A 22,557-nucleotide genomic window follows, 5' to 3' on the forward strand; every position below is an offset into this window, starting at 1 on the left:
TATGCATTCCTTTTTTAAATTTTACTCTTTGCATTTCTAATTGCAGAATGAAAGTAAAAAAGCTGCCTATGATTCTAGCTCTTCATTTAAAGAGGTTTAAGTACATGGATCAACTTCATCGATATACAAAACTTTCATACAGGGTAGTTTTTCCTTTGGAGCTTCGACTTTTTAATACATCTGGAGATGCTACCAATCCGGACAGAATGTATGACCTTGTAGCTGTGGTAGTTCACTGTGGAAGGTAATTTGTCAAATATAATACTTGTTCATTTGTCTTTTCCCCTACTTGAAACACTGTTTAATGTTAAATAATTCAGATATCAAGCTGTTGGCTCTTGTAGCACTATAGCAATGGCTCCCATTAGTGTCAGGTTCCCAACCCTAATCCTTGCACTTCACTAGCCCTCTTGAGATAGGGCTTGCAATATTGTGGCTATTGTATTTCAAAAGAGTAGCAGCATTCTTTCAAATGGATTTATTTAGGACATTACCTTTACAAACAAATCTCAATCATGTTGTCAACATGATTGTGATTTGTTTGTAAAGGTGATGTTCTAAATATTTGTTTTGATACAGTAAAGAAGTGGTACTGCTACTCTTTTGGAATACATTGTTTAGTGGTGTGCAGAACCCTATAGCGTGCACCAGCTGGACTTAGAGGTGTTGGACACTTACTTGTACGTTTGTGGCCATTGTGACATTTTTATATTGAAAATTTTGTGGTGGTGTTTATGCAGTAAAAAAGTATATAAATATCTGTGTCTGTCTGTGTCGGTAAATTTATTTTCTAGAAATCTAGAAGTGTTTTTATTGCTGCATCCAAACCATAAAGGGGGTGTATGGTCCAAATAGTACTTGAAAGCAAAAAGCTTGAGATATTGTATATGTAATTTGCATATCTTAGCCAGAGTTCCCTGTTGCATTGGACAGAGTATACATAGTACGTCCAGTGAAAAGCAAGTTGGGGATAACAGAGATCAGGTTAATTTTATAAATATGCCCCAAAACCCCCCAAAATACAGTGTAACATACTTTATTAAAGAATAAACATAGTAGCATTTTTAGTTTTTAATAATGTTGGCGGCTGTAGGGTGTCAGGGAAAAAAAAAACGGCACTGAAAAAAAACTGTTTTCCCTGTAAATATATATGTATATGCTTATATACATACGTTTATGTGTATTGTGTCTCACGGCATGAGAACGAGGCTCCTATTGGAACCTATGGAAGGCGCGCTCTTGTGAGTGCAATGCTTCCCAGCAACGTTCGCATTATGGCTAACTTGTATTATTCAGTGGAGCTTTCCCGATATTTTGCGCTCCACTTGTAATCTAGTCCTAATTTATTTTTTGGCTGGATGTTTGTGAGTTGCAGGTTTAGTGCCTATTGATACTGCAGTTCATAGGCCTTTTCTTTCATGTAATTGGCAAGAGTCCATGAGCTAGTGACGTTGGGATATACATTCCTACCAGGAGGGGCAAAGTTTCCCAAACCTCAAAATGCCTATAAATACACCCCCCACCACACCCACAATTCAGTTTTACAAACTTTGCCTCCTATGGAGGTGGTGAAGTAAGTTTGTGCTAGATTTCTACGTTGATATGCGCTTCTCAGCATGTGTTCCTCTCAGAGTGCAGTGAATGACAGAGGGATGTGAAGGGAGTATTACCTATTGAATGCAATGGTCATCCTAACGGGGATCTATTTAATAGGTTCTCTGTTATCGGTCGTAGGGATTCATCTCCTACCTCCCTTTTCAGATCGACGATATACTCTTATATACCATTACCTCTACTGATTCTCTTTTCAGTACTGGTTTGGCTATCTACGTTATGTTTGGTAAGTATGTTTTCTTTTATTTATGACACACTCAGCTATGGTTTGGCACTTTATATGTAAAGTTCTAAATATATGTTTTATACTTATATTTGCCATGATTCAGGTTAATCGGTATATTTCCTTCTTACAGACAGTCGGTTTCATTTTGGGAAATGCATATGGAAAAAAAAAAGAAAATTATTTCTTACCTGAAAATTTTTCAAATGGACTTTCTTTTCTAAATTGCGGGCTGTTAGTCTCGCGGGAGCATAAAATGCTATAATTTATTGCGTCTTTTTTGGCGTGAGAATTAAGTTTGTTGACGTAATTTAGTCATTTCCGGCGTCTTAGTTGGTGCCGAGAGTTTTCACGTAGTTGCGTCATCTATGACGCTCGTGTTTGTTGCAGACGTTCTTGGCGCCAAAAAATAATTTGTCAGTTGTGGGCGTCATACTTGGCGCCAGATTTTTTACATTATTTAAGTCCTTATTTCATTTTGCTTCTGGTTTCCAGAGGCTTATTCTGTTTGCATTTTTTCCCATTCCTGAAACTGTCATATAAGGAAATTGATCATTTTGCTTTATATGTTGTTTTTTCTATTATATATTGCAAGATGTCTCAATCTGACCCTGTCTCAGAATCTACTTCTGGAATGCTGCTGCCTGATGTTGGTTCTACTAAAGCGAAGTGCATTTGTTGTAAACTTGTGGTAACTGTTCCTCCGGCTATAGTTTGTGTTAGTTGTCATGATAAACTTTCAAATGCAGACAATATTTCCATTAGTAGTAATCCATTACCTGTTGTTGTTCCTTCAACATCTAATGTTCAGGATATTCCTGTTAATGTGAGAGAATTTGTTTCTAATTCTATTCAGAAGGCCCTGTCTGTTATACCACCTTCTAATAAACGTAAAAGGTCTTTTAAAACTTCTCATAAATTCAATGAATTTTTAAATGACAGACAGCATTCTGAATTATCTTTCTCTGATGAGGATCTATCTGGTTCAGAAGATTCTGCCTCATATATTGACACTGACAAATCTTCATATTTAATTAAAATGGAGTATATTCGTTCTTTATTAAAAGAGGTGTTGATTGCATTAGATATGGAGGAGACTAGTCCTCTTAATATTAAAACCAGTAAACATTTAAATTTGGTTTTTAAACCTCATGTAGTTATTCCAGAGGTTTTTCCAGTTCCTGATGCTATTTCAGATGTCATTTCTAGGGAATGGAATAGTCTGGGTACTTCATTTACTCCTTCAAGGTTTAAGAAACTGTACCCTTTGCCGACTGATAGATTGGAGTTTTGGGAAAAGATCCCCAAATTTGATGAGGCAATCTCAACTCTTGCAAAGCGTACTACTATTCCTACGGCAAATAGTACTACTTTTAAAGATCCTTTAGATAGGAAGCTTGAATCTTATCTAAGTAAGGCTTATTTATGTTCAGGTCATCTTCTTTGGCTTGCTATTTCTTTGGCTGATGTTGCTGCGGCTTCAACTTTTTGGTTGGAAACTTTACACAACAAGTACCAGATCCTAATGTGTATAGCATTGTTAAGCTAATTCAACATGCTAATAATTTCATTTGTGATGCCATTTTTGATATCATTAGAATTGATGTCAGGTATATGTCTTCAGCTATTTTAGCTAGAAGAGCTTTATGGCTTAAATCTTGGAATACGGATATGACTTCTAAGTCAACGTTGCTATCTCTTTCTTTCCAAGGTAATAAATTATTTGGTTCTCAGTTGGATTCTATTATTTCAACTGTCACTGGGGGGAAGGGAGTCTTTTTGCCTCAGGATAAAAAATCAAAGGGTAAATTTAGGGCTGCTAACCGTTTTCGTTCATTTCGTCAGAATAAGGAACAGAAACCTGACCCTTCCCCTAAAGGAACGGTTTCCAATTGGAAGCCTTCTCCAGTCTGGAATAAATCCAAGCCATTTAAAAAATCAAAATCAGCCCCCAAGTCCGCATGAAGGTGCGGCCCTCATTCCAGCGCAGCTAGTAGGGGGCAGACTAAGATTTTACAAAGATGTTTGGATCAATTCAATCCAAAATCATTGGATTCAGAACATTATTTCTCAACGGTACAGAATAGGTTTCAAGGTAAGACCGCCTGTGAGAAGTTTCTTTCTCTCACGCATTCCAGTGAACCCAGTAAAGGCTCGGGCTTTCCTGAAGTGTGTTTCAGACCTGGAGTTATCCGGGGTAATTGTGCCAGTTCCCTTTCCGGAACGGGGTCTAGGGATATATTCAAATCTGTTCATTGTTCCAAAGAAAGAGAATTCTTTCAGACCAGTTCTGGATCTAAAAATTTTGAATCGTTATGTAAGAATACCATCATTTAAGATGGTGACTATTCTGCCTTTTGTTCAGCAAGGGCATTATATGTCCACAATAAACTTACAGGATGCATATCTTCATATTCCGATTCATCCAGATCACTATCAGTTTCTGAGATTCTCTTTTGTAGACAAGCATTACCAATTTGTTGCTCTTACTTTTGGCCTAGCAACAGCTCCAAGGATCTTTCAAAGGTTCTTGGTGCCCTACTCTCTGTAATCAGAGAGCGGGGTATTGCGGTGTTTCCTTATTTGGACGATATCTTGGTACTTGCTCAGTCTTTACATTCTGCAGAATCTCACACGAATCAACTAGTGTTGTTTCTTCAAAGACATGGTTGGAGGATAAATTTACCAAAAAGTTCCTTGATTCCTCAGACAAGGGTAACCTTTTTAGGATTCCAAATAGATTCAGTATCCATGACTTTGTCTCTAACAGACAAGACGTCAGAAATTGATTTCAGCTTGTCGGAACCTTCAGTCTCAGTCATTCCCTTCAGTAGCTATGTGCATGGAGGTTTTAGGTTTCATGACTGCAGCATTGGACGCGATCCCCTTTGCTCGTTTTCACATGAGACCTCTTCAGTTTTGTATGCTGAGCCAATGGTGCAAGGATTATACAAAGATATCACAATTAATATCCTTAAATCCCAATATTCGGCTATTTCTGACTTGGTGGTTAGATCACCATTGTTTAATTCAAGGGGCCTCTTTTGTTCGTCCAACCTGGACTGTGATTACAACAGATGCAAGTCTTTCAGGTTGGGGAGCTGTCTGGGGATCTCTGACAGCGCAGGGGGTTTGGAAATATCAAGAGGCGAGATTACCAATCAATATTTTAAAACTCTGTGCGATTCTCAGAGCTCTTCAGTTTTGGCCTCTTCTGAAGAGAGAACCGTTTATTTGTTTTCAGACCGACAATGTCACAACCGTGGCGTATGTCAATCATTAAGGTGGGACTCACAGTCCTCAAGCAATGAAAGAAGTATCTCGGATACTTGCATGGGCGGAATCCAGCTCCTGTCTAATCTCTGCGGTCCATATCCCAGGTATAGACAATTGGGAAGCTGATTATCTCAGTCGCCAGACTATACATCCGGGAGAATGGTCTCTTCACCCAGATGTGTTTTTTCAGACTGTTCAGATGTGGGGGTTTCCAGAAATAGATCTGATGGCTTCTCATCTAAACAGGATACTTCCCAGGTATCTGTCCAGGTCCAGGGATCCTCAGGCGGAAGCAGTGGATGCGTTGTCAATTCCTTGGAATTATCAACCTGCTTATGTCTTTCCGCCTCTAGTTCTTCTTCCAAGAGTGATTTCCAAAATCATAATGGAGCGTTCATTTGTACTGCTAGTGGCTCCAGCATGGCCACACAGGTTTTGGTATGTGGATCTTGTTCGGATGTCCAGTTGCCAACCTTGGCCACTTCCGTTAAGGCCAGACCTTCTATCTCAAGGCCCATTTTTCCATCAGGATCTCAAATCATTAAATTTGAAGGTATGGAGATTGAACGCCTAGTGCTTAGTCATAGAGGTTTATCTGACTCAGTGATTAATACTATGTTGCAGGCTCGTAAATCTGTGTCTAGATAGATTTATTACCGAGTTTGGAAGACTTACATTTCATGGTGTTCTCCTCATAAATTCTCTTGGCATTCTTTTAGAATTCCTAGAATTTTACAGTTTCTTCAGGATGGTTTGGATAAGGGTTTGTCTGCAAGTTCCTTGAAAGGACAAATCTCTGCTCTTTCTGTTCTGTTCCACAGAAAAATTGCTAATCTTCCTGATATTCATTGTTTTGTAAAGGCTTTGGTTTGTATCAAGCCTGTCATTAAGTCAATCTCTCCTCCTTGGAGTCTTAATTTGGTTTTGAGGGCTTTACAGGCTCCTCCGTTTGAGCCTATGCATTCTCTGGACATTAAATTACTTTCTTGGAAAGTATTGTTCCTTTTGGCCATCTCTTCTGCTAGAAGAGTTTCTGAATTATCTGTTCTTTCTTGTGAGTCTCCTTTTCTGATTTTTCATCAGGATAAGGTGGTTTTGCGGACTTCATTTAAATTTTTACCTAAAGTTGTTGTGAATTCCAACAACGTTAGTAGAGAAATTCTTGTCCCTTCCTTGTGTCCTAATCCTAAGAATGCTTTGGAAAGATCCTTACATTCTTTGGATGTGGTAAGAGCTTTTGAAGCTACTAAAGATTTCAGAAAGACTTCTAGTCTATTTGTTATCTTTTCTGGTTCTAGGAAAGGTCAGAAGCCTTCTGCCATTTCTTTGGCATCTTGGTTAAAGCTTTTGATTCATCATGCTTATTTGGAGTCAGGTAAATCCCTGCCTCAAAGGATTACCTCTCATTCTACTAGGTCAGTTTCTACTTCCTGGTCTTTAAGTTGCAAAGCAGCAACTTGGTCTTCTTTGCATACTTTTACTAAATTCTACCATTTTGATATTTTCTCTTCTTCAGAAGCAGTTTTTGGTAGAAAAGTTCTTCAGGCAGCTGTTTCAGTTTGATTCTTCTGCTTATAATTTCAGGGTTTTTCTCCAACATAGGTGTGTCCGGTCCACGGCGTCATCCTTACTTGTGGGATATTCTCTTCCCCAACAGGAAATGGCAAAGAGCCCAGCAAAGCTGGTCACATGATCCCTCCTAGGCTCCGCCTACCCCAGTCATTCTCTTTGCCGTTGTACAGGCAACATCTCCACGGAGATGGCTTAGAGTTTTTTAGTGTTTAACTGTAGTTTTTATTATTCAATCAAGAGTTTGTTATTTTGAAATAGTGCTGGTATGTACTATTTACTCAGAAACAGAAAAGAGATGAAGATTTCTGTTTGTATGAGGAAAATGATTTTAGCAACCGTCACTAAAATCCATGGCTGTTCCACACAGGACTGTTGAGAGCAATTAACTTCAGTTGGGGGAACAGTGAGCAGTCTCTTGCTGCTTGAGGTATGACACATTCTAACAAGACGATGTAATGCTGGAAGCTGTCATTTTCCCTATGGGATCCGGTAAGCCATGTTTATTAAGATCGTAAATAAGGGCTTCACAAGGGCTTATTAAGACTGTAGACTTTTTCTGGGCTAAATCGATTCATTATTAACACATATTTAGCCTTGAGGAATCATTTATTCTGGGTATTTTGATATAATAATATCGGCAGGCACTGTTTTAGACACCTTATTCTCTGGGGCTTTCCCAAATCATAGGCAGAGCCTCATTTTCGCGCCGGTGTTGCGCACTTGTTTTTGAGAGGCATGACATGCAGTCGCATGTGAGAGGAGCTCTGATACTTAGAAAAGACTTTCTGAAGGCGTCATTTGGTATCGTATTCCCCTTTGGGCTTGGTTGGGTCTCAGCAAAGCAGATACCAGGGACTGTAAAGGGGTTAAAGTTAAGAACGGCTCCGGTTCCGTTATTTTAAGGGTTAAAGCTTCCAAATTTGGTGTGCAATACTTTTAAGGTTTTAAGACACTGTGGTGAAAATTTGGTGAATTTTGAACAATTCCTTCATGTTTTTTCGAAATTGCAGTAATAAAGTGTGTTCAGTTTAAAATTTAAAGTGACAGTAACGGTTTTATTTTAAAACGTTTTTTTGTACTTTGTTATCAAGTTTATGCCTGTTTAACATGTCTGAACTACCAGATAGACTGTGTTCTGAATGTGGGGAAGCCAGAATTCCTATTCATTTAAATAAATGTGATTTATGTGACAATGACAATGATGCCGAAGATGATTCCTCAAGTGAGGGGAGTAAGCATGGTACTGCATCATTCCCTCCTTCGTCTACACGAGTCTTGCCCACTCAGGAGGCCCCTAGTACATCTAGCGCGCCAATACTCCTTACTATGCAACAATTAACGGCTGTAATGGATAATTCTGTCAAAAACATTTTAGCCAAAATGAACACTTATCAGCGTAAGCGCGACTGCTCTGTTTTAGATACTGAAGAGCATGACGACGCTGATAATAATGGTTCTGAAGGGCCCCTAACCCAGTCTGATGGGGCCAGGGAGGTTTTGTCTGAGGGAGAAATTACTGATTCAGGGAACATTTCTCAACAAGCTGAACCTGATGTGATTACGTTTAAATTTAAGTTGGAACATCTCCGCATTCTGCTTAAGGAGGTATTATCCACTCTGGATGATTGTGACAAGTTGGTCATTCCAGAGAAACTATGTAAAATGGACAAGTTCCTAGAGGTCCCGGGGCTCCCAGAAGCTTTTCCTATACCCAAGCGGGTGGCGGACATTGTTAATAAAGAATGGGAAAGGCCCGGTATTCCTTTCGTCCCTCCCCCCATATTTAAAAAATTGTTTCCTATGGTCGACCCCAGAAAGGACTTATGGCAGACAGTCCCCAAGGTCGAGGGAGCGGTTTCCACTTTAAACAAACGCACCACTATACCCATAGAGGATAGTTGTGCTTTCAAAGATCCTATGGATAAAAAATTAGAAGGTTTACTTAAAAAGATGTTTGTTCAGCAGGGTTACCTTCTACAACCAATTTCATGCATTGTCCCTGTAGCTACAGCCGCATGTTTCTGGTTCGATGAGCTGATAAAGGCGGTCGATAGTGATTCTCCTCCTTATGAGGAGATTATGGACAGAATCAATGCTCTCAAATTGGCTAATTCTTTCACCCTAGACGCCACTTTGCAATTGGCTAGGTTAGCGGCTAAGAATTCTGGGTTTGCTATTGTGGCGCGCAGAGCGCTTTGGTTGAAATCTTGGTCAGCTGATGCGTCTTCCAAGAACAAACTACTTAACATTCCTTTCAAGGGGAAAACGCTGTTTGGCCCTGACTTGAAAGAGATTATCTCTGATATCACTGGGGGTAAGGGCCACGCCCTTCCTCAGGATCGGCCTTTCAAGGCAAAAAATAAACCTAATTTTCGTCCCTTTCGTAGAAATGGACCAGCCCAAAGTGCTACGTCCTCTAAGCAAGAGGGTAATACTTCTCAAGCCAAGCCAGCTTGGAGACCAATGCAAGGCTGGAACAAGGGAAAGCAGGCCAAGAAACCTGCCACTGCTACCAAGACAGCATGAAATGTTGGCCCCCGATCCGGGACCGGATCTGGTGGGGGGCAGACTCTCTCTCTTCGCTCAGGCTTGGGCAAGAGATGTTCTGGATCCTTGGGCGCTAGAAATAGTCTCCCAAGGTTATCTTCTGGAATTCAAGGGGCTTCCCCCAAGGGGGAGGTTCCACAGGTCTCAGTTGTCTTCAGACCACATAAAAAGACAGGCATTCTTACATTGTGTAGAAGACCTGTTAAAAATGGGAGTGATTCATCCTGTTCCATTAAGAGAACAAGGGATGGGGTTCTACTCCAATCTGTTCATAGTTCCCAAAAAAGAGGGAACGTTCAGACCAATCTTAGATCTCAAGATCTTAAACAAGTTTCTCAAGGTTCCATCGTTCAAGATGGAAACCATTCGAACTATTCTTCCTTCCATCCAGGAAGGTCAATTCATGACCACGGTGGTTTTAAAGGATGCGTATCTACATATTCCTATCCACAAGGAACATCATCGGTTCCTAAGGTTCGCATTCCTGGACAAGCATTACCAGTTCGTGGCGCTTCCTTTCGGATTAGCCACTGCTCCAAGGATTTTCACAAAGGTACTAGGGTCCCTTCTAGCTGTGCTAAGACCAAGGGGCATTGCTGTAGTACCTTACTTGGACGACATTCTGATTCAAGCGTCGTCCCTTCCTCAAGCAAAGGCTCACACGGACATTGTCCTGGCCTTTCTCAGATCTCACGGATGGAAAGTGAACGTGGAAAAGAGTTCTCTATCTCCGTCAACAAGGGTTCCCTTCTTGGGAACAATAATAGACTCCTTAGAAATGAGGATTTTTCTGACAGAGGCCAGAAAAACAAAACTTCTAGACTCTTGTCGGATACTTCATTCCGTTCCTCTTCCTTCCATAGCGCAGTGCATGGAAGTGATCGGCTTGATGGTAGCGGCAATGGACATAGTCCCTTTTGCGCGCATTCATCTAAGACCATTACAACTGTGCATGCTCAGTCAGTGGAATGGGGACTATACAGACTTGTCTCCAAAGATACAAGTAAATCAGAGGACCAGAGACTCACTCCGTTGGTGGCTGTCCCTGGACAACCTGTCACAAGGGATGACATTCCGCAGACCGGAGTGGGTCATCGTCACGACCGACGCCAGTCTGATGGGCTGGGGCGCGGTCTGGGGATCCCTGAAAGCTCAGGGTCTTTGGTCTCGGGAAGAATCTCTTCTACCGATAAATATTCTGGAACTGAGAGCGATATTCAATGCTCTCAAGGCCTGGCCTCAGCTAGCGAGGGCCAAGTTCATACGGTTTCAATCAGACAACATGACAACTGTTGCGTACATCAACCATCAGGGGGGAACAAGGAGTTCCCTAGCGATGGAAGAAGTGACCAAAATCATTCTATGGGCGGAGTCTCACTCCTGCCACCTGTCTGCTATCCACATCCCAGGAGTGGAAAATTGGGAAGCGGATTTTCTGAGTCGTCAGACATTGCATCCGGGGGAGTGGGAACTCCATCCGGAAATCTTTGCCCAAGTCACTCAGCTGTGGGGCATTCCAGACATGGATCTGATGGCCTCTCGTCAGAACTTCAAAGTTCCTTGCTACGGGTCCAGATCCAGGGATCCCAAGGCGGCTCTAGTGGATGCACTAGTAGCACCTTGGACCTTCAAACTAGCTTATGTGTTCCCGCCGTTTCCTCTCATCCCCAGGCTGATAGCCAGGATCCATCAGGAGAGGGCGTCGGTGATCTTGATAGCTCCTGCGTGGCCACGCAGGACTTGGTATGCAGATCTGGTGAATATGTCATCGGCTCCACCTTGGAAGCTACCTTTGAGACGAGACCTTCTTGTTCAGGGTCCGTTCGAACATCCGAATCTGGTTTCACTCCAGCTGACTGCTTGGAGATTGAACGCTTGATCTTATCGAAGCGAGGGTTCTCAGATTCTGTTATCGATACTCTTGTTCAGGCCAGAAAGCCTGTAACTAGAAAGATTTACCACAAAATTTGGAAAAAAATATATCTGTTGGTGTGAATCTAAAGGATTCCCTTGGGACAAGGTTAAGATTCCTAAGATTCTATCCTTCCTTCAAGAAGGATTGGAAAAAGGATTATCTGCTAGTTCCCTGAAGGGACAGATTTCTGCCTTGTCTGTGTTACTTCACAAAAAGCTGGCAGCTGTGCCAGATGTTCAAGCCTTTGTTCAGGCTCTGGTTAGAATTAAGCCTGTTTACAAGCCTTTGACTCCTCCTTGGAGTCTCAACTTAGTTCTTTCAGTTCTTCAGGGGGTTCCGTTTGAACCCTTACATTCCGTTGATATTAAGTTATTATCTTGGAAAGTTTTGTTTTTAGTTGCAATTTCTTCTGCTAGAAGAGTTTCAGAGTTATCTGCTCTGCAGTGTTCTCCTCCTTATCTGGTGTTCCATGCAGATAAGGTGGTTTTACGTACTAAACCTGGTTTTCTTCCAAAAGTTGTTTCTAACAAAAACATTAACCAGGAGATTATCGTACCTTCTCTGTGTCCGAAACCAGTTTCAAAGAAGGAACGTTTGTTGCACAATTTGGATGTTGTTCGCGCTCTAAAATTCTATTTAGATGCTACAAAGGATTTTAGACAAACATCTTCCTTGTTTGTTGTTTATTCCGGTAAAAGGAGAGGTCAAAAAGCAACTTCTACCTCTCTATCTTTTTGGATTAAAAGCATCATCAGATTGGCTTACGAGACTGCCGGACGGCAGCCTCCCGAAAGAATCACGGCTCATTCCACTAGGGCTGTGGCTTCCACATGGGCCTTCAAGAACGAGGCTTCTGTTGATCAGATATGTAGGGCAGCGACTTGGTCTTCACTGCACACTTTTACCAAATTTTACAAGTTTGATACTTTTGCTTCTTCTGAGGCTATTTTTGGGAGAAAGGTTTTGCAAGCCGTGGTGCCTTCCATTTAGGTGACCTGATTTGCTCCCTCCCTTCATCCGTGTCCTAAAGCTTTGGTATTGGTTCCCACAAGTAAGGATGACGCCGTGGACCGGACACACCTATGTTGGAGAAAACAGAATTTATGTTTACCTGATAAATTACTTTCTCCAACGGTGTGTCCGGTCCACGGCCCGCCCTGGTTTTTTTAATCAGGTCTGATAATTTATTTTCTTTAACTACAGTCACCACGGTACCATATGGTTTCTCCTATGCAAATATTCCTCCTTAACGTCGGTCGAATGACTGGGGTAGGCGGAGCCTAGGAGGGATCATGTGACCAGCTTTGCTGGGCTCTTTGCCATTTCCTGTTGGGGAAGAGAATATCCCACAAGTAAGGATGACGCCGTGGACCGGACACACCGTTGGAGAAAGTAATTTATCAGGTAAACATAAATTCTGTTTTTTCATTATAAACATTAAAACTTTTGATTTGGGTTGTGGATTCTTTTTTCAGCGGAATTGGCTGTCTTTATTTTTATCCCACCCTCTCTAGTGACTCGTGTGGAGTTCCACATCTTGGGTATTTGCCATCCCATACGTCACTAGCTCATGGACTCTTGCCAATTACATGAAAGAAAACATAATTTCTCCTACATTGGTGTATCCGGTCCACGGCTTCATCCTTACTTGTGGGATATTCTCAATCCCTACAGGAAGTGGCAAAGAGAGCACACAGCAGAGCTGTCCATATAGCTCCCCTCAGGCTCCGCCCCCCCAGTCATTCTCTTTGCCGCTCTAACTAGTAGCATCTCCACGGGGGTGGTAAAGAGTATGTGGTGTTTAGTTGTAGTTTTTTATTCTTCTATCAAGAGTTTATTTTAAAATAGTGCCGGCTTGTACTATTTACTCTGCAGCAGAAAGTGATGAAGATTTCTGCCGAGAGGAATATGATTTTAGCACTAGTAACTAAAATCCATTGCTGTTCCCACGCAGGACTGTTGAAACCAGAGAACTTCAGTTGGGGGGAACAGTTTGCAGGCTTAACTGCTTCAGGTATGATCAGTCATTTTTCTAACAAGACCTAGTAATGCTAGAAGACTGTCAGCAATCCCCTCTGGGATAGGTAAGCCATTTTTCTAAGACTCTGTATAAAATTATGGCTTATATTAAGGGCTCTATGCTGGTTGACACCATTGTGGGCTTAATCGATTGCTTTTTAGCATGTTTTCATTATAAATAAGGTGTTTTTTAATACTTTAAAACACTTTTGGGGTTTTATTTTGCGCCTGGCACTTATTTGGACACCTATTCTAGTCAGAAAGGCCCCTCCACTCTGGAATGAAGAGGGAGGAGGCCTCATTTTCAGGCCTCAATTGCACAGTTGTTTTGCTTAGGCAGTTCATGCAGCTTCACGTGGGGAGTCCAGAGGCATCAGGAAAGACTCCAGAGAGGCTTATTTCCTACTAAAATAATCCCTAAGGAAGGTAAAGGCCACAGGTTAATTGCTGTTATTAGCTCCGGTTTGGGCATTAAGGGGTTAATTGGTCTGAAAATTTGTGTGCAATCATTTCAAAGCATTAAGACACTGGTGAAAATGTCATTAAAATCGGATGTTTATTTGATGTTTTAGTAATAAAGTGTGCACTTTTATTATTTAAAGACACAGTAACGTTTTTGTCAAAAATTATTTTTATTGCATTGAAGATCTGTTTAAGTCTGTCAAACATGTGTGACCCTTTAGATAACCTATGTTCTGTATGTTCAAAGGCCAAGGTGGTTCCCCCATTAAATTTATGTGTGAAGTGTGCCATAGCGTCCAAACAGCTTAAGGACCGTACAATCACGCTTAAAGATATAGCCCAAGATGATTCTTTAGCTGAAGGTAGTGAGGATAGCTCACTATCCTCTCCTTCTGTGTCAACACCAGCTATGCCCGCGCAAGCAATGCCCAGTACATCTAGCGCGCCAATTGCTATTACTATGCAACAGTTAGCAGCAGTAATGGATAATTCTCTCGCAGCATTTTTATCCAAACTGCCAGCTTTTCCTAGGAAGCGTGATTGCTCAGTTTTAAATACAGAAAATGAGCAAGCAGACACAGAGGATAATTTATCTGTAGTGCCCTCACATCAATCTGACTTGGCGGTGAGGGAGGGCCTGTCTGAGGGAGAAATTTCTGACACAGGAAAAGTTTCTCAGCAGGCAGAGCCTGATACCATAGCATTTAAATTTAAGCTTGAACACCTCCGCGCTCTACTTAAGGAGGTCCTAGCTACTCTTGATGATTGTGACCCTTTGGTGGTCCCAGAAAAATTGTGTAAAATGGATAAATTCTTAGAGGTCCCAGTACACACTGATGCGTTTCCGATACCTAAGGAGTGGGAGAAGCCAGGTGTACCTTTTGTTCCCCCTCCTATATTTAAGAAAACTTTCCCCATTGTTGACCCCAGAAGGGACGCGTGGCAGACGGTCCCTAAGGTAGAGGGGGCAGTTTCAACGCTAGCTAAGCGGACAACTATACCAATAGAAGACAGTTGCGCTTTCAAAGATCCTATGGATAAAAAAATTAGAAGGTTTACTTAAGAAAATTTTTGTTCAACAATGTTTTCTTCTTCAACCAATTTCTTGCATTATTCCTGTAACCACTGCAGCTGCTTTTTGGTTTGAGGAATTAGAAAACTCGCTCCAGAATGAGACTTCTTATGATGAAGTCATGGATTGAATTCACGCTCTGAAGTTGGCTAATTCTTTCATTACAGATGCCGCTTTTCAGTTAGCTAAATTAGCGGCGAAAAATTCTGGTTTCGCAATAGTGGCGCATAGGGCGCTTTGGCTAAAATCGTGGTCGGCGGATGTGTTGTCCAAAACGAAATTGCTTAATATTCCTTTCAAGGGTAAGACCCTATTCGGGCCAGAGTTGAAAGAAATTATTTCAGATATCACTGAGGGAAAGGGCCATGCCCTTCCACAGGATAGATCTTTCAAAGCTAAAAATAAGTCTAATTTTCGTTCCTTTCGCAATTTCAGGAACGGACCGGCTTCTACCTCTACAGCCACTAGGCTAGAGGGTAACGCACCCCAGCCCAAACCAGCATGGAAACCATTGCAAGGCTGGAACAAGGGTAAACAGGTCAAAAAGCCTGCTGCTGCTACCAAGACAACATGAAGGGGTAGCCCCCGATCCGGGACCGGTTCTAGTAGGGGGCAGACTTTCTCTCTTTGCTCAGGCCTGGGCAAGAGATGTTCCGGACCCCTGGGCACTAGAAATTGTCTCTCAGGGGTATCTTCTAGAATTCAAGGACCTTCCTCCAAGGGGAAGGTTCCACATGTCTCGCTTATCTTTAGACCAGATAAAGAGACAGGCATTCTTACATTGCGTAGAAGACCTTTTAAAAATGGGAGTGATAAACCCAGTTCCAACAGCAGAACAAGGACTGGGATTTTACTCAAACCTGTTTGTAGTTCCCAAAAAGGAAGGAACTTTCAGGCCAATTCTGGATTTAAAGATCCTAAACAAATTCCTCAGAGTTCCATCATTCAAAATGGAAACCATTCGGACAATTTTACCAGTGATCCAGGAGGGTCAATATATGACTACCGTGGACTTAAAGGATGCGTACCTGTATATTCCTATCCACAAAGATCACCATCAGTTTCTGAGGTTCGCCTTTCTGGACAAGCATTACCAGTTCGTGGCTCTTCCCTTCGGATTGGCCACTGCTCCCAGAATTTTCACAAAGGTGCTAGGGTCCCTTCTAGCGGTGCTAAGGCCAAGGGGCATTGCAGTAGCACCTTACCTAGACGACATTTTAATACAGGCGTCGTCCTTTCACAAAGCAAGGGCTCATACGGACATTGTTCTAGCCTTTCTAAGGTCTCACGGGTGGAAGGTGAACATAGAAAAAAGTTCTCTGTCCCCGTTCACAAGGGTTCCCTTCCTGGGAACAATAATAGACTCGGTAGAAATGAAAATCTTTCTGACAGAGGTCAGGAAATTAAAACTTTTGAACACTTGTCGAGTTCTTCAATCCATTCCTCAACCCTCCATTGCTCAGTGCATGGAGGTAATAGGACTAATGGTTGCGGCAATGGACGAGGTTCCTTTTGCTCGAATTCATTTAAGACCATTGCAACTGTGCATGCTCAAACAATGGAATGGGGATTATGCAGATTTGTCTCCCCAGATTCAGATGGACCAGCAAACCAGAGACTCACTCCTCTGGTGGTTGTCTCAGGATCACCTGTTTCAGGGAATGAGTTTCCGAAGACCGGAGTGGATCATTGTCACGACAGACGCCAGCCTCTTAGGCTGGGGCGCGGTCTGGAAGTCCCTGAAGGCTCAGGGTCTATGGTCTCGGGAAGAATCTCTTCTCCCGATAAACATTTTGGAATTGAGAGCCATATTCAATGCGCTCCAGGCATGGCCTCAACTAGCGGAGGCCAAATTCATCAGATTTCAGTCGGACAACATGACTGTAGCGTACATCAATCATCAGGGGGGAACAAAGAGTTCCCTGGCGATGAGGGAGGTATCCAAGATCATCAAATGGGCAGAGGATCACTCCTGCCATCTATCAGCAATTCACATCCCAGGAGTGGACAACTGGGAAGCGGATTATCTGAGTCGTCAGACTTTCCATCCGGGGGAGTGGGAACTTCATCCAGAGGTTTTTGCCCAGTTAACTCAAGTATGGGGCATTCCAGATCTGGATCTGATGGCGTCACGTCAGAAATCCAAAGTTCCACGTTACGGGTCCAGGTCCAGGGATCCCAAGGCGACATTGGTAGATGCCTTAGTAGTGCCTTGGTCGTTCAATCTAGCTTATGTCTTTCCACCGTTTCCCCTTCTCCCCCTGCTAGTAGCCAGGATCAAACAGGAGAAGGCTTCGGTAATTCTAATAACTCCTGCGTGGCCACTCAGGACTTGGTATGCAGACCTGGTGAATATGTCATCGGTTCCACCATGGAAGCTACCTTTTGAAGCAGGACCTTCTAATCCAAGGTCCATTCGAACATCCAAACCTAGTTTCTCTGCAACTGACTGCTTGGAGATTGAACGCTTGATTCTAGCTAAGCGTGGGTTTTCGGAATCAGTTATAGATACTCTGATCCAGGCTAGAAAGCCTGTCACCAGGAAAATTTACTATAAGATATGGCGGAAATATCTTTGCTGGTGCGAATCCAAGGGTTACTCATGGAGTAAGATTAGGATTCCAAGGATTCTATCTTTTCTCCAAGAAGGATTGGAGAAAGGTCTGTCAGCTTGTTCTTTAAAGGGACAGATATCTGCTCAGTCTGTTTTGTTACACAAGCGTCTGGCAGCCATGCCAGATATTCAGGCGTTTGTACAGGCTTTAGTCAGAATCAAGCCTGTCTACAGACCTGTGGCTCCTCCATGGAGTCTAAATTTAGTTCTTTCAGTTCTTCAAGGGGTTCCGTTTGAACCTCTACATTCCATAGATATTAAGTTACTATCTTGGAAAGTTTTGTTTTTAGTAGCCAAACCTGGTTTTCTTCCAAAAGTGGTTTCCAATAAGAATATCAACCAGGAAATAGTTGTTCCTTCTCTGTGTCCTAATCCAGTTTCAAACAAGGAACGTCTGTTACACAATCTTGATGTGGCTGAAAAGCATCATCCGGTTGGCTTATGAGACTGCTGGAAGGCAGCCTCCTGAACGAATTACAGCTCACTCTACTAGAGCTGTGGCTTCCACATGGGCTTTCAATGAGGCTTCTGTTGAACAGATTTGTAAGGCAGCGACTTGGTCTTCACTGCATACGTTTGCCAAATTTTACAAATTCGATACTTTTGCTTCTTCGGAGGCTATTTTTGGGAGAGAGGTTTTGCAAGCAGTGGTGCCTTCCGTTTAGGTTACCTGACTTGTTCCCTCCCTTCATCCGTGTCCTAAAGCTTTGGTATTGGTTCCCACAAGTAAGGATGAAGCCGTGGACCGGATACACCAATGTAGGAGAAAACAGAATTTATGTTTACCTGATAAATTTCTTTCTCCTACGGTGTATCCGGTCCACGGCCCGCCCTGGCATTTTGGTCAGGTTTAAATTTATTTTTTGTAAACTACAGTCACCACTGCACCCTATGGTTCTCCTTTTTCTCCTAACCGTCGGTCGAATGACTGGGGGGGCGGAGCCTGAGGGGAGCTATATGAACAGCTCTGCTGTGTGCTCTCTTTGCCACTCATATTGGCAAGAGTCCATGAGGCCCACCCTTTTTATGGTGGTTATGATTTTTTTATATAAAGCACAATTATTCCAATTCCTTGTTGATGCTTTCGCTCCTTTCTTATCACCCCACTTCTTGGCTATTCGTTAAACTGAATTGTTTGGGAAACTTTGCCCCTTCTGGTAGGAATGTATATCCCATACGTCACTAGCTCATGGACTCTTGCCAATATGAAAAAAATTAATTTATCAGGTAAATTCTTACATAAATTGTTTTCTTTCATGTAATTGGCAAGAGTCCATGAGCCTAGTTTTTTTTCTTGTTAAGTGTGTTCAGTCCACGGGTCATCCATTACTTATGGGATATATTCTCCTTCCCAACAGGAAGTTGCAAGAGGATCACCCAAGCAGAGCTGCTATATAGCTCCTCCCCTCACATGTCATATCCAGTCATTCTCTTGCAACCCTCAACAAATATCTCAGGCAGTATTTGGAAGAAGAATCTGCCTGCGTTTTCTATGATCTTAGCAGGCGTAACTAAGATCCACTGGCTGTTCTCGACATTCTGAGGAGTGGGGTAACTTCAGAAAATGGGAATAGCATGCGGGGTCCCCCGCAAATGAGGTATGTGCAGTACAATATTTTCTGGGAATGGAATTGACTAAGAAAACACTGCTGTTACCCATATGATGTAAGTACAGCCTTAAATGCAGTAGTAGCGACTGGTATCAGGCTGATAAATGTATGCGCAGTCGAGTTATTTTCTAGGGACTAGAATTTGACTGAGAAAATACTGTTAATACTGAAATAATGCTTAAGCCTTATCTGCAGTGGAAGCGACTGGTAGCAGGCTTAGGGATAACTTTGCATGACATTGAAATAGTTTGTTTTTAAAACGTTTACTGGCATGTTATTCGTTTTGTGAGGTACTTTGGTGATAAATCCTTTTGGGCATGATTTTTTTCCACATGGCTAACATATTTTTCTGCATAGAAACCGTTATATCATGTCTCCCACTGTTGTAATATGAGTGGGAGGGGCCTTTTTTTAGCGCCTTGTTGCGCAGTTAAAATTCTAGCACAGTCTTCCTGCTTCTTCCTCCTTGATCCAGGACATCTCTAGAGAGCTCAGGGGTCTTCAAAATTCGTTTTTGAGGGAGGTAATCAGTCACAGCAGACCTGTGACAGTGTGTTTGACTGTGATAAAAGCGTTAAATCTTAATTTGATATCCGTTTTTGGGTATTGAGGGGTTAATCATCCTTTTGCTAATGGGTGCAATCCTCTGCTAATTAATACATTTACCGTTAAGAATTGTTGACTATAACTGAATTAGTTCTTTGTTGTTCAACTGTGTTTTTTAAAAGCGCTGCAGCGTTTTTTATATTGCTTGTAAACTTATTGAAAGTAATTTCCAAGCTTGCTAGCTTCATTTCTAGTCTGTTTAAACATGTCTGATACAGAGGAATCTGCTTGTTCATTATGTTCAAAAGCCGATATGGAGCCCAAAAGAAATATGTGTACCAATTGTATTGATATTACTTTGAATAAAAGTCAATCTGTACCGATAAAGAAATTATCACCAGACAACGAGGGGTAAGTTATGCCGTCTAACTCTCCTCACGTGTCAGTACCTTCGTCTCCCGCTCGGGAGGTGCGTGAGATTGAGGCGCCAAGTACATCAAGGCCCTTACAAATCACTTTACATGATATGGCTAATGTTATGAAAGTATTATACAATATGCCCGAGTTAAGAGGCAAGCGCGATAGCTCTGGGTTAAGGACAGAGCGCGCCGATAACACGAGAGCCATGTCTGATACTGCGTCACAATTTGCAGAACATGAGGACGGAGAGCTTCATTCTGTGGGTGACGGTTCTGATTCGGGGAGACCGGATTCAGAAATTTTAAATTTAAGCTTGAGAACCTCCGCGTGTTAGGGGAGGTGTTAGCGGCTCTGAATGATTGTGACACGGTGGCAATCCCAGAGAAATTATGTAGGCTGGATAAAAACTATGCGGTACCGGTGTGTACTGACGTTTTTCCTATACCAAAAAGGCTTACAGAGATTATTAGCAAGGAGTGGGATAGACCCGGTGTGCCTTTTTCCCCTCCTCCGATATTTAGAAAAATGTTCCCTATAAACGCCACTACACGAGACTTATGGCAGGCGGTCCCTAAGGTGGAGGGAGCAGTTTCTACTTTAGCCAAGCGTACCACTATCCCGGTGGAGGATAGCTGTGCTTTCTCAGATCCAATGGATAAAAAATTAGAGGGTTACCTTAAGAAAATGTTTGTTCAACAAGGTTTTATATTACAGCCTCTTGCATGCATTGCGCCTGTCACTGCTGCAGCGGCATTCTGGTTTGAGTCTCTGGAAGAGGCGATTCGCACAGCACCATTGGATGAGTCTTTGAGCAAGCTTAGAACGCTTAAGCTGGCTAATGCGTTTGTTTCGGATGCCGTAGTGCATTTAACCAAACTTACGGCTAAGAATTCCGGATTCGCCATACAGGCGCGCAGAACGCTATGGCTTAAATCCTGGTCAGCAGATGTAACTTCTAAGTCTAAACTACTGAACATTCCTTTCAAAGGGCAGACCTTATTCGGGCCCGGCTTGAAGGAAATTATTGCTGACATTACTGGAGGTAAGGGCCACACCCTTCCTCAGGACAGGGCCAAATCAAAGGCCAAACAGTCTAATTTTCGTGCCTTTCGTAATTTCAAGGCAGGAGCAGCATCAACTTCCTCCGCTCCAAGACAGGAAGGAACTACTGCTCGTTACAGACAGGGTTGGAAAGGCAACCAGTCATTGAACAAGGGCAAGATGGCCAGAAAGCCTACTTCCGCCCCTAAGACAGCATGAAGACAGGGCCCCCTTTCCGGAGACGGATCTAGTGGGGGGCAGACTTTCTCTCTTTGCCCAGGCTTAGGCAAGATATGTACAGGATCCCTGGACGTTGGAGATTATCTCAGGGATACCTTCTGGATTTCAAAACTTCTCCTCCACAAGGGAGGTTTCATCTGTCAAGGTTATCAACAAACCTAGTAAAGAAAGAGGCATTTCTACAATGTGTACAAGACCTCTTAGTGATGGGAGTGATCCACCCAGTTCCGCGAACGGAACAAGGGCAAGGGTTTTACTCAAATCTGTTTGTGGTTCCCAAAAAAGAGGGAACCTTCAGACCAATCTTAGACTTAAAAATCTTAAACAAATTCCTAAGGGTTCCATCGTTCAAGATGGAAACCATTCGGACCATCCTACCCATGATCCAAGAGGGTCAATATATGACCACAGTGGACTTAAAGGATGCCTATCTTCACATACCGATTCACAAAGATCATTATCGGTACCTAAGGTTTGCCTTTCTAGACAGGCATTACCAGTTTGTAGCTCTTCCCTTCGGGTTAGCTACGGCTCAAGAATTTTTACAAAGGTTCTAGGCTCACTTCTGGCGGTACTAAGACCACGAGGCATAGTGGTGGCTCCGTACCTAGACGACATTCTGATACAAGCGTCAAGTTTTCAAAATGCAAAGTCTCATACAGAGATAGTTCTGGCATTTCTGAGGTCGCATGGGTGGAAAGTGAAAGTGGAAAAGAGTTCTCTGTTACCACTCACAAGGGTTCCTTTTCTAGGGACTCTTATAGATTCTGTAGAGATGAAGATTTATCTGACGGAGTCCAGGTTATCAAAGATTCTCAATGCTTGCCGTGTTCTTCACTCCATTCCAAGCCCATCAGTAGCTCAGTGCATGGAAGTAATCGGCTTAATGGTCGCGGCAATGGACATAGTGCCATTTGCGCGCCTGCATCTCAGACCGCTGCAACTATGCATGCTAAGTCAGTGGAACGGGGATTACTCAGATCTGTCCCCTTTGCTAAATCTGGACCAGGAGACCAGAGATTCTCTTCTCTGGTGGTTGTCACGGGTTCATCTGTCCAAAGGAATGACCTTTCGCAGACCAGATTGGACGATTGTAACAACAGATGCCAGCCTACTAGGCTGGGGAGCAGTCTGGAACTCCCTGAAGGCTCAGGGATCGTGGACTCAGGAGGAGAAACTCCTCCCAATAAACATTCTAGAATTAAGAGCAATATTCAATGCTCTTCTAGCTTGGCTTCAGTTAGCAACACTGAGGTTCATCAGATTTCAGTCGGACAACATCACGACTGTGGCTTACATCAATCATCAAGGGGGAGCCAGGAGTTCCCTAGCGATGGTGGAAGTCTCGAAGATAATTCGCTGGGCAGAGTTTCACTCTTGCCACCT

General features: G+C 42.6%; 1 protein-coding gene across 1 annotated transcript in view; it reads left to right on the forward strand.

The window, feature by feature from the left end:
- USP12 (ubiquitin specific peptidase 12) overlaps nt 1-22,557 on the forward strand; it is a 353,283-nt gene that overhangs the window by 275,738 nt on the left and 54,988 nt on the right. Inside the window, exon 4 of the mRNA XM_053705571.1 lies at nt 47-244. Within this exon, the coding sequence (XP_053561546.1) occupies nt 47-244 (198 nt within the window). The remainder of the gene's footprint in view (nt 1-46; nt 245-22,557) is intronic.

This window comes from Bombina bombina, chromosome 3 (assembly GCF_027579735.1).
Source record: "Bombina bombina isolate aBomBom1 chromosome 3, aBomBom1.pri, whole genome shotgun sequence".
In the NCBI taxonomy this organism is placed as follows: Eukaryota; Metazoa; Chordata; class Amphibia; order Anura; family Bombinatoridae; genus Bombina; species Bombina bombina.